The following is a 12,792-nucleotide window of genomic DNA, read 5'->3' as shown; positions in this document are numbered from 1 at the left end:
TATATTTGCTATTACTATCATATAAAGTCGAGGAAGGAAGCTAAAGTTGAATTGTTCTATTTGATGAACTGATAAATTCCAAATAAATTCTTTTTTTAAATATTTATAGAAAAAATCATTGTTACACCTTTTGAATGAAAACTTTTCATTTTTGTTATAAAAGCCAACAACTGCAACGCTACTGCATTATTAACCGGTGCGTCAGATACATTTCCCGCCGTCTTTATCCCCCTGGAAAATATCCTAATTATCCTGTGGGAAAGTCCTTGCAAGGACCTTTACGTCCTTACGCAAGCGTTCAGCTGTTGGCTTCAGCTGCGATACGCGCAGGATCCTGCGGCGGCAAATGTTGTCTCGTTGTCGCAAAATTTCTAGAACCCAGTCTCAATTCGACCTAAGTACCCGTGTTCCTAATCAAAAATGTTACTTTTGCCAGGCATTAGCTTAAAGTGTTTAATTTCGACTGTTTAGTTCGACGTTTTGGTGTTAGAGCGTGGTAATCAAAGTTTTGCTGTATAGTATCGATAATGAGTAGTTGCTTTGGTGGAACCTGATTTGGGTGCTTTAACTATGGTTCTCATCTCTGAATACAGTTCATTCACTGGTAAGTTCAAATTATATTAAATTTTATAGTAAAAGTAAAACCAAAATTATATATCACCCACCAAAAGTTATAATTATAAGAGGAACCAAAACTAATCAAAGGAAACTCATCATCATTTAGTAACTTTAATGAGGACTGTGATCCCTTTGTTTTCCGCACTTTGTTCGCATTCTGCTGCATTATGAATGGCTGTGGTGACCTAGTTTCAGAGGAAATGCTCCACCAGTGGGAAAGCCGAATTGGGTCTTGGAATTATTGGAAATTGCCTCGTTTACTTTATCGCTTTGACCCTGTTTTCCCTGTTTTTTGGGGGGTTTTCCACGCTCTCCCTATTTAAGTTGTCAATTTGTTTAGTTAAATGCGTTATGCAGCTGCAAGTTTTATATTGTAATTTACTTTCTAGTTTTGATTGTTGTTTACCATTATTATTTGATAACTCTCTTTCTTGATCCCTTTATTCGGACATTTTATTTTAGAGAATAACGTACTTAATTTGTCTGCAAAGAACTAGAAACCTTTAAATTCTTCATACAAATGTACAAATAATGCTAAGTTGAGTTAATCTAAAAGATTCTTATCACAAAACCAGTTTGTAAATCTGTAGGAAGAGATAATACATCCAAAAAATATGAGAAGTTTCTATAAACCTACTCTCTTATATGCCCCTTGTTTAGGATACAGGGTGTCAAAGTTAAGAAAATAATGTACTTTTTTGTTGAATACCTGTACTGAGACAAACTTAGCAGGATTGATGGTTTTCTGGCTTTAGAAAACATTTTCTAAAGCCTTGGAGAATTCTACATCAAACATTTATTTTGGTAATTTTTCCAAAAAAACAATAGTTTTTAAATCATTTTATGAGCAAAAATAAGGTTAAAGAAATGACATAACATTGTCTTTTAGAGCATAATTTCTGAATTTAACGGGTTAGGGACCTGAAATTAGCAGGACTGTCAATAAATTTTGCCTAAATTCCAGGGCACACAATTTAGTTGATAATTTTTGAGTTTAAGCAGTTACGCCACTGAAACTTGCATTGTAAACACCCAAATGAACTAACATTCCAGGACCGTATTGTATTTTTTTTAATTGTACTAGCTAGTAAAACTTTGGTAATAATAGTGTTTCAAGATCTTTTTAACTGCTGATTTTAAAGTGTTACGGTGCTGTAGTTTGCAGGAGAGGCATTAAATTCAGCCTGAATTTCAGTACAAAAATAAATAAATAATTTCTGTTTCAGTTAGAAACCAACCTCCATGATAACAATCTGCATATATTTTGTTGCACATAATAAAATGGGCTTTTTCTCTTGTAGATGATTAAAAAAACCGTCACTTTTGTTGAAATTACACAAAACTTCTATTGTTTACATGACGTACGAGTTTGCAAGAGGAAGAATGCAAAACTGCAGGGCGAAACTGGTTCATATGTAAAATATGTAAACTCCCCCAATTTTCAGTTTGTTTACTCCCAAAATACCTCCAGACAAAACAGGAAACTTTACAGACTTTTCTAGAAAAACCGGTTTAGTTTACCAGACGAATACGAATCAACTATTAATCTCTATGAAGTTTTGAGGTAAGAGGAAAACGTTCTTCAGGTCACACAGGTTGCCATGAACCTCATCGATTTTCCTGTTTACTGCAACACTTCTGCGTTTCATTCACGGGGACTATTCCACCGAGTTTTTGCTCGACTTTTTCAAGCCAATTTAATATTGGAAGAGGCGTGGGAAACTGATTTTGATCGATTACAGTGTCGGGATCAAACGGGGGGACATCTATCACACCACAAACTTAGAACGTTCAATATCAATCACACAGTTTTGATTCATATACGGTGGCCAAAAATGGGTTTTTCTTTGCACCCACTGGCATAGTTAGAAGGACGGGAAAAGTTTGCGTGAACCTATAAAACGGGATTTATTTCAGCAACTTGATGCTTCAATGGATTGGGGCTGCGAGGCAACGTGACACAGAATCAGACGGATCGATATTTAAGGGGGGCGGGGGGCACGTGCCGGAAACAGATTGTCCGCTGAGAGTCCCTTGAGACTTCTAAAGAAAACCATTGAATGTCAATAATTAGGGTGGTTGGCAATTAAAACCAGTGTTTTGTAAAGACTATTTGCTTATTGGTTGTTTCTGATAGGTTTTAAGCATCAGCAAGCTGAAAGCTGCTTTTTTGAACAATCTATACTTTACAAACTGTTAGCAGAGCAGCGTTGCCAAAGCTTTTTTGGTTTACTGGAAAAAATGTAATTCAGTAGCTAGTTTAATTCTTCACCAAAACTTTAGAGAGACATTTTGTTCTCAAGAGCCTCAGAAGGGAGATATTTGCTTAGGAATGTGAGAAGTGTCTGAATTGGTACTTCACAGGAAAATGTTAAAGGACAAAAATTGTAGGAAATTTAATTTTCTAGGATAACCTAAGAGTGACATTTTGCCCTTAAAGATGATATTAATGGTCCTATACTATACAATGTATGAAGCAAGTAAAACATCATCTTGTTTACTTTGATTTTCTGTATAGTATCCTAAATGAATAAAAATATTTTTTTAAGGCAAAGATGGTACTTTGTTGGCTGCGATCGCCGGTGTAGGTGCCATCATGCTGGTGGTACTCCTGTACGTAAAGAACAAGGGCTGGTGGTGGGGCACTGTCAGAGGGGTGACGTTAAATTGTTGCGATGACGCGTGCCCCCCTATAGCTTCAAGGGCGGTACCACCCAACCCCCTCGTTTCACACGTGACCAATGTTACCACTCACTCTACTAGGAACAAATTGGGTAAGTTGGATTTGGTAATTCTGGAAATTTGTTCTATTTTAGGTATTAATAATAACTACCAACTTTCTAGTATTGTTTGCTTAAGGGCATGTTTATTTGATGACCTTCGATTATTTACCGGACCTTGGCGTGTGTATTATTAAAGAATTAATTAGTTAGAGACTTTTTTTCATAAATCAATATCCTTTGCGTGTTAAACATATTATACAATAGAAAGTGCTGTGACACTAATTGTAACACAATTGAAACAATTGTTAAAACATGAGGAATAACAATTTTTCTATTAAACATTTTATGATGGTTATCCTTGATTCTTTCGGTGTTTTCAAGGAAAGATTAAAACTTGACTTGAAACTTTTGGTATAAAACTCGCCAGAATTCCAAAATTAATCTTTTTCCTTCACTAACATAAAACCACTTGTTTCATTAACTAAAACATACTAAACACCATTCTGCCTACAGTCAAAACGTTCACATTTGATGGCGGAGACTCTAGCTCCGAGTCCGAAATAAGTTGCACACGTAGCAGACAAAATTCGGACGTTCCAGTTTTAGAACCGTCCACCCAGTTTCTACCACGTCACGACCTAATATCGCTGGTAGAAAAAGGTAGACTGGGAATGAGCAGCAACAGCTCCTGTTGTAGCTCCACCACCAGTTCGGTGGGGGACAAACTGGCTCCTGCCACAAAAATCACGGCTGAAATCAATGAAACAAGCAAAAGGTGAGTGTTCCAGCTCAAAATTGTTTACAAAGCATTGTAGACATGTATGTAGGCCGGTGGAACTTAGGGAAACCAGCATCGACAATCACACCTACGAAAAAATTGATCCTGAAGTGTGTACTCGTCAGCATCACACTTTGACCAACAACGGGGATGTAAGTATCCTAAAATTCCACCTACAACTTAAGATGATGACCACTTTGATCAGTGTATTGTGGTGATGAACACCGATTGTGATGAACGATCACTGGACCCAGTAGAAGAGACCATAACAATATCGTGCGAAGTAGAGGGTGATAGAACCGTGGAACCAGCCCGGGAATCTACCAGTACCACAAGAACTGGCAATCGGTGCGGTTATTTGGAAGTGGCGTTACTCTATGACGCCCCAATGAGGAAAATGACCGTGCATATCCTCCAGGCTAGGGATTTGCCTAGTCGGGATCGGGGCCAGGGCACCAACACCCAGGTAAAAATCATCAAAACTTATTTGATATTCTTATATCAATACTTTCAAATTTTAGGTCAGGTTGATCTTGTTGCCAAGCAAAAAACAGAAACACAAGACCAAAATTCGCTCAGGGGAGAACCCACAATTTATGGAAAGTTTTCTTTTACATAGAGTTAACCCAGGTAAGTTCAGTTAATTGGTTTATTTATATATACCTCATCCATTGAAACTACAATGCAATTTTCACTTGATTACAGCGACAATTGCAATCCTAAGTGAAAATTGCATCCTTCTGGTGACCATATTGTTCAAATCATAGCTAGTGTGGCTGCATTCGTTTTCAAAACAAATTGGCTGCACATCTAATCAAATCTAATGCAAAAGCATTCATTGATTGGCAATAATTATTGGATAGAAAATAAAATTTCTTATATAAGAGTGCAGTGTATTCCAAAATATACAGTGTGTCCTACTAAAATTAGTGGAATGTTGTTAAATGTTATTATTGTGTTTCAAATGCCAACTCAACACAACTCTAAATAACTCAGACGCAGCACTTTTTGTATAGAATTATTTAGGTCACTGTGTAGGTCGTGAAATGCAGATCCGACTAGTTTCTAAAATATACAGGGTGTCCTATTAAAAATAATGAAGTTTTGTGGATTTAAAGATAATAGCAATATTTTTAGTACAATTCTGTGTGAAAAATAAGACAATTTTTGACCTTAAATACCCTTAAAAACTCTAATTTTTTTGTATTGATTTATTTAGGTTACTGTGTACGTCTTGACAAGCAGAATTAACTAACTCCAAAATATACAAGGTGTCCTATTGTAAATACTGAAGTTTTGTGGATTTAAAGATAATAGCAATATTTTTAGTACAATTCTGTGTGAAAAATAAGAAAATTTTTGACCTTAAATACCCTTAAAAACTCTAATTTTTTTGTATTGATTTATTTAGGTTACTGTGTACGTCTTGACAGGCAGAATTAACTAACTCCAAAATATACAAGGTGTCCTATTGAAAATACTGAAGTTTTCTGGTTTTAAATACAATGGCAATATTTTTAGTGCAATTCTGTGTGAAAAATAAGAGTATTTTTGCCCTTCAAAATATCGCAGAAGCCGTGAACTTTTCGTAAAGCACAATTTAGGTCACTGTGTAAGCCTTGACAAGCAGAATCGACTATTTGTAAAATATACAGAGTGTTCTATTGAAACTAGTGGATTTTATAGCTTTAAACACAATGCTAACACACTCTCAGTTGGCTGTTGTTTTTTCTTATTATTTTTAATTTGTTTATCAATTTTCAGTCTTGAAGAAGGAAATAAACATTTTTCTAAAAACTCGGTTTGGTAAACTTAAAAGTTTTGTTTATTTCACTACAAAACCAATGAGTGAGATATTTGAAAAAACCGCATTAAAAAGCACAAAAAAGTGCTTTTAAAAATTCAAATAAGCATTCTTTAAACCATAACTTTGATAGTTTTCTGGTAATTTCCAGGAAAGTTATGTAACCTTTCCAGTTAAATGACCATTGTCCCAAAACGGTTTATTTTAGTTTAGTTATTTGTTTATTTTTAATATTCATCAAGGGATATTTTATACTTAATCCATTATGAATTTCATGTTTAATCTTAAAACAGTCACGTGACCATTTGTACCTTAAAATGAGTCACTAGATTTAGAGCTTAAAAGTAAAAAACGGTCACGTAACCTTTGAAATTAAATTTAATTATTGAAAATAGTCACGTGACCCGTCAAATAATATTTTGTCATTTACAGTCAGGTGATCTTCAGGGTTCCGTTTTGGCATTAAATAAGAGTCACGTGACTTTTAAAAAATAAAATGTGATTATTGAAAATCGTCATATGCCACTTTATGAACTGTAAAAAGAGTCACGTGGCTCTTCAAATAATAATTTTAACATCTAAAACAGTCACGTTACCTTTAAGATTGCGGTTTGACGTGATCACGTTTTTAATAATCATCAGTCTAAACTGAAAAACGAGCATGTCATCCATTAAATAACATTTTGACATTCAAAACTGTCATGTGACATTTTAAAATCCATTTTTAATCTTAAAAGAGTCACGTGACCTTTAGGATCCGTTTTCAAGTTAAAAAAGAGTCACGTGGACTAAAAGTTAAATTTGCGTATTGAAAATCGTCACGTGACCATTTGCACATTAAAAGGAGTCGCATAATTTAAAAAATCTCAGTTCAAACTGAAAAACGGTCACGTGACCCTTAAAACATTATTTCTTTATTTAGAGTCACGTGACTTTTTTAAAAAAAGTTTGATTATTGAAAATCGTTATGCGACTTTATGAACTGTAAAAAGAGTCACGTGACCTTTAAAAATAAATTTTATTTTTGAAAATCGTCACGTCACCATTTGCACCATTATAAGGAGTCAGGTGACTCTTCAAATAATACTTTGACATCTAAAACAGTCACGTGACCTTTAGGATTTCCTTTTGACGTTAAAATAATTGAAAATTGTCACTTGCACTGTAACTTGGCCATTTGCACTGTAAAGAGGGTCACGTGTCTTCAAAAATATCAGTTTAAACTGAAAAACAATTACGTGATCCTTCAAATAACATTTAAAAGTGTCATGTGACATTATAAATTCCATTTTTAATCTTAAAAGGGTCACGTGACCTTCCGGATTCGTTTGGACGTTAAAAAAGTCACGCGATTTAAAAAAATAGTCTAAACATAAAAACTGTCACGTGACGTTAAAAATTACATTTTAATCTTACAAATAGATACGTGATTTAGTGTATCAGTTTAAAACCAAAAAAACGGACACGTGACCTTCCGGATTCTGTTTTGACGTTAAAAAAGAATCCTGTGACTTTTAAAATAAATAGAATCTTTATTATCGATACCTCAAACCCAAAATTCTTATTTTGTTTAGTTTTCAAAATACCAGTAATTTAACTCAAATTTATTTGATTATTTCCTTCCTATCAATTTTGACCAATCGCTATCAAGAATTAGTATAACAAATGTAAATTTTAAGAGGAAAAATCACTTGACAACTGTCAACTTAGCTGTCAGCAGTTTTTCCGGAAAAAATTCGAAAAAAATTTCACACTCCTCACAGTAACATAAAGAATAGTGTTACCCTTTCTAGCTTGAAAGTTATTGTTCTTATTAATTATTGTTTTTATTGTTTTAATTAAAATAAAATGTTTATTTAACTCAGGAAATAATCTTACCAAATATCCCTCGTGCATCTAATTTTTCCGGAAAAATTCGGAAAAACGAGTTTCTAAGTAATTTGTTTTAACAAATAGCATATATAGGGGATATTACCCCCGAAAAAACCAAGCTTTCTTACGTATTTCAGATGGGATAGCAAAACGGCTTCCTTTTTGGGTGCCACTTTAATTACATTGCGCTGGTTGTCTGTACTTATCATCTAGTCTATGCTATATAACTATGAAAACTATGAAAATTGACTTACCTCTGGCTACTTGTGGTCATTCTATTCAATTTTAAAAGTCAAAAAGTAAAAAAACTAGTCAAATATAAATAACACTGGCTTAACGCGCTCTTCCCAATCATTTTAGTCAAATTTTAAGGCCAAAACATTGATAAATGGTAAAATTTAATGGAAATTTACTCACTGGATCATTTGCAATCATTCTAGTCAAATATCATGAACAGTGACGCTTTTTCCATCATCCTCATAAATTTTTAAGTTTAAAACATGGGAAAATAGTAATATTTCATGAAAATTTACTAACTAGACCATTTTTAGCCAAATATGTTTGGATTGATGGTTTACCTTTATATTATTTGGTTTCTAAGAATGGTAATATGGTGATTTTGATATACATCTCTTCATTCAATCGTGATTAACTTTTAATTATTTAAAACGCAACAACAATATGGTTTGGCCAGTCTTCATTACTGACACTCAACTATTTTCATGTATGATTAATGGCTAATTATTATTAATTTTATTAATCAGAGGACGTAAATTCGATGGGAATACGACTCCGACTGTATGGCTGTGAACGAATGCGACGCGAAAGACTAATCGGCGAAGCCGTGGTCAGCTTCGCCAATATCAATTTGGAACTAGAAAACAACTTTTGGTTACCCCTGGAATCCAGGTCCAACACAACGGTATGTGATAATCTGTTTTCTGAGGTACTGAACATTTTTCTATCCTATCAGTGTGCTTAGTCCGGCACTGGTTCGAGTTGATCACCACACTGTGGATTCTGTTTTTAGTGTTGTTAGTTAGTGTCAAGCACGAAAACTTGCCAAATAACTATTCTAGCAGTAAAAAGATTCAATGTTTGATAAATAAACGTGTTCTAGTTGAGTGGATGTACTGGAGAATTAATGAGTTTAGCAAGATCAGACAGCACAAGTTCAACACATTCAATGCAACATGGTGGAGTCCCGGAGCTTTTACTCGGTTTATGTTACCACTCAATCACTGGACGGCTCGATGTTGAGGTTGTGAAAGGGTCACATTTCCGGTAACTTCTTCAAAACACTGATGAGCAAATGAAACAAGCACAATTTCAGGAACTTGGCCCTGAATAGAGCACCAGACACCTACGTTAAACTAAACCTAGTGAGCAGTACAGGACAGGAGTTGGCGCACAGCAAAACCACAATAAGACGTGCACAACCCAACCCATTGTTTAAAGAAACTTTTGGTTTTCAAGTCAGTTTGGTTTAAATTAATTTAGAGTTTTGGTTTAAGTGTCACATCATTTTTAGGTTGCGCTATTTCAGCTGGCTGATGTAACCCTGATGGTATCAGTGTACAATCGAAAAGGTATGACAAAAAAGAAGGAAATGGTGGGCTGGTTCAGTTTAGGGCTAAACTCCAGTGGGGCTGAAGAACTGGCCCACTGGATGGACATGAAGGAGTTTCAGCAGGAGCAAATCTGTCGTTGGCACATTTTAGTGCAATCATAGCGATACAGACGAAAACCAATCTCCGTGAAATAACACTTTACCTTTGGGTGAGCTTTTGCTTTTATAACATTCTTATTATCTAATAGTCAAGCTCCAATAAATACCAAAATTGTCCGGAGCATTATATTCAAATTTGGGAAAGAAATAATCGCACAATTTTTTATGACCTGACACTGGTTCAGGTTTTTTTTAAACATAAATATTGCTTCTCTTTAATAGTGAATGACTGTGAAATTTTTCGATACGTGTTTAAATTGACTTTAAGGAGGAAGGAGTTTAGATTGATAAGGGTAACGAATTTTCTAATTTACTTTGCACTGAAACAAAACAGTGTACTGTAAATTTCTTGCAGAAATTAAACTTTCTATAGTAGAGCTTAAGTCACCTTTGTGATATTTTTTGAAACTTGTTTATTAATGTATGAACTTTAAAATCAACTTTTCGGGTTGTTTAAAAGAATTAAGCATCCCCTGAAAAGATGAAGCAAAACTGTTTTGGTGTTAAATATTCTAGTTAGCACTGTTTTTATCTGTATTGTGTTCACAAAGAATGTCAAACTCTAGAATGGCACATACAGGGTAGTCTTTAAGGGAGTTTAATAAGAATCTGGTTTCTTTTTTCCGGAAGTACAAAAAATTTGCACTAGAAAATGTCTAATTTAAACAGGGTGAGATAAGTCTGGTTTGAGCTTAAACGACAGTTTATTCAGTTAGTTACCAGTAGTACACTATGCATGTTTTTAATCCCATCATTTCTTAGACACTAAAAAAAGATAGAAAGTACGTACGTGTAACTAACTTTTCCCTCAAAATATAGAAACCCCATATTTCTCACAATCAATGTTATAGTGCACAAACCTCTTTCTCTGTCCTGGTTTTAACACAGAGAAGGGGAACAGTATTAGATAGCAATATGGCCCTAGCACAATGCCTAGTCAACTAAAAGTGTTCTACCTTTTCCCTTGTATAATCTAAAAAACATTTCGAATTACTCTTTTACCAAATAGAACAAAAAAATTCAAGAAAATTATCTTAAACTGTTATACATTGCTTACTCTGTTACTACTGAAACATTTATAACATAACAATAACATAACAAAACAAAAACAACAATAACATAACATTTATATCACCCCTTTTATTGCCTAAATGATGAATTTTCTATTAGGAGTTATATGCAGTATACAGGGTGGTCCAGTTTTAAATGTCAATAATTCACACACATTATGTGATTTTTCTGAAAAATGCTTCCTAAGGAAAATCGGTTTTTTGTCATAACTGTCAGACCGTTGGAGCAATTTTGGTCAAATTTGTAACAAGCACTCATGAAATTAATACTCATTATGAATGACGTTTGCCAAAATTCTCCAGTAGCGTAGATACAGGAAGATGGTTTTTGCCTTATTTTCTACGTCTTTGGATATTTTTCAAAAATTACAGTATCTTTTAATTTTATTATTCACGATGAAAAATAAATCATCCCTTATAAAATTCTAATTTAAAACTTCGTTTACAAGATAATTGAGTTGTTATGTTCGAAGACCCAAGACTAACCCAACCCAACTTAAAAATTGTCTTGGAAACGAAAAATTGACTTAAGAAGCTTAAAAAAATTTATTGTAGCCAGTTTTCATAGTTTCCAGATAAACTGAAAAACTTTAGTTTTGAAAATTGACTGATTGAAAAGAAAAAATGATTTCAGAAGCTTAAAAATTGTGTTTGTAACCAGTTTTCATACAAATCGAGAGACTTTAATATTAAAAATTGACCTGTATACATAAAAAACTACTTTTTCCAGAATTTTTGATCACGAATTAAAACATTTAAACCTTAAAAATTGACTTGATCACCAAAAAGTGACTCTAAAACTTAAAAGTTGCATTTGAAGTAAGTTTTCATAATTTGAAGACAAATTTCAATATTTTAGTTTTGAAAATAGTCTTAGATACAGGACATTGACATTAGATTCATGAAAATGGTCTTGAAAACTAACTTTTCGTACTTTTTACTTTGTTTTTCATTTTTATAGAATTCTGGACTTTTTTTAGTGCTTCAAACCTGCTTTCAGCTTGGAAAATCCAAGTTATTGACATAGCAAACTTTAAAAACAATTTTTACATTCTCCATAGACTTAAAATGTCATTCTAAGCTTTCTTACTATTAAAGCGACTTCTAGACACCTCAGTGCTAAAAATTCTTAAAAATCTAGACTGTTTTTAGTGCTTTAAGACTATCTTTACAAAGTTTTTGACTTATCAGGCCTAAAAGCCAGTTTGTACACTGACCATAGTCTTGAAAATGTCATTTCAAGCTTAGCTTCTTTACTATTAAATTGACACTCATAGGTGCAATAAATTGTAGTATCTCTAAGAAATTCAGACGGTTTGTAGTGCTTCTTAAGACTCAAAAATCCAGTTTAAGACTATTTCCAAAAGTTTCTTCATCAGTAATAAAAGTAAAAAATTTTGGTACCAAATCCTACGATATTAGTATTGAAAACTAATTTTTAGAAATAAAATATACTTCTTGACTTGTTTCAGAAAAGTGAGTTGTACACCAATTAAAGTCCTGAAAATCGACTTTTGGACTCTCTTTAGTCCTAGTAAAGTCAGTTCTAGCCTTAAAAATCAACTTTTAGATTATTTTTATCAAAAAATGAGTTTCATGTACAATACAATCTTTGTCTTGATTTCCGGACTGTTTTTAGTTCTTAAAATCCAGTTTCAGACACTCGACCAAGATGGCAGTCTGAGAAAACGAATTATAAGACTATTCCTAGTAGTTAATAGCAAGTTTTTAGACTATTCAGTACAAACTTGGACTCTCACAAGTCTTGAAGTTAGTTTTATATGATAAAACGATTTTTTAAATTGAAATTTGAAGGTCTCTGTATCTGCTTTAGGAAACGTTTTTCAGAAAAATGACATAATGCAAGTCAACTTATTTTTTGATTGGCTATCGAATGGTGAATTATTGACACTTAAAACTGGGCCGCCCTGTATTAAATTGTAAACAATATATTCGTCCAGTTTAAAATTGAACAATACATACACAGTCACTGTACTTTGCGGTTATTTTGACTTTATTGAGTTGTCCATAAAATGCCTGTATAGATTTCTACTACCTACATGTTTCAGGGAAAATATACTATCCCAGGAATAATATGTATGTATGTACCCACATAGCAAAATGGTATGCCTGGAATATGCCTGCAGTATATGAAAGTATATTCCCAATACGTGCCTGGCATATTACTTTTGTCCTTT

General features: G+C 33.6%; 1 protein-coding gene across 1 annotated transcript; it reads left to right on the top strand.

The window, feature by feature from the left end:
• The first annotated feature begins 343 nt into the window (after window positions 1-343).
• Window positions 344-9,964, top strand: Syt14 (Synaptotagmin 14). Its single transcript, XM_081980793.1, has 10 exons — window positions 344-604; window positions 3,168-3,392; window positions 3,855-4,116; window positions 4,169-4,271; window positions 4,325-4,585; window positions 4,641-4,749; window positions 8,560-8,717; window positions 8,916-9,079; window positions 9,129-9,270; window positions 9,327-9,964. The coding sequence occupies exons 1-10, from the start codon at window positions 571-573 to the stop codon at window positions 9,525-9,527; spliced, it is 1,659 nt and encodes a 552-aa protein (XP_081836919.1). The 5' UTR covers window positions 344-570; the 3' UTR covers window positions 9,528-9,964.
• Window positions 9,965-12,792: the final 2,828 nt, after the last annotated feature.

The sequence above is a fragment of the Ips typographus genome, linkage group LG5, assembly GCF_016097725.1.
Source record: "Ips typographus isolate SLU linkage group LG5, UJ_Ityp_2.0, whole genome shotgun sequence".
Taxonomy (NCBI): Eukaryota; Metazoa; Arthropoda; class Insecta; order Coleoptera; family Curculionidae; genus Ips; species Ips typographus.
The sequence above is the reverse complement of the archived record's forward strand: the minus strand, read 5'-3'. Positions and strand labels throughout refer to the sequence as shown.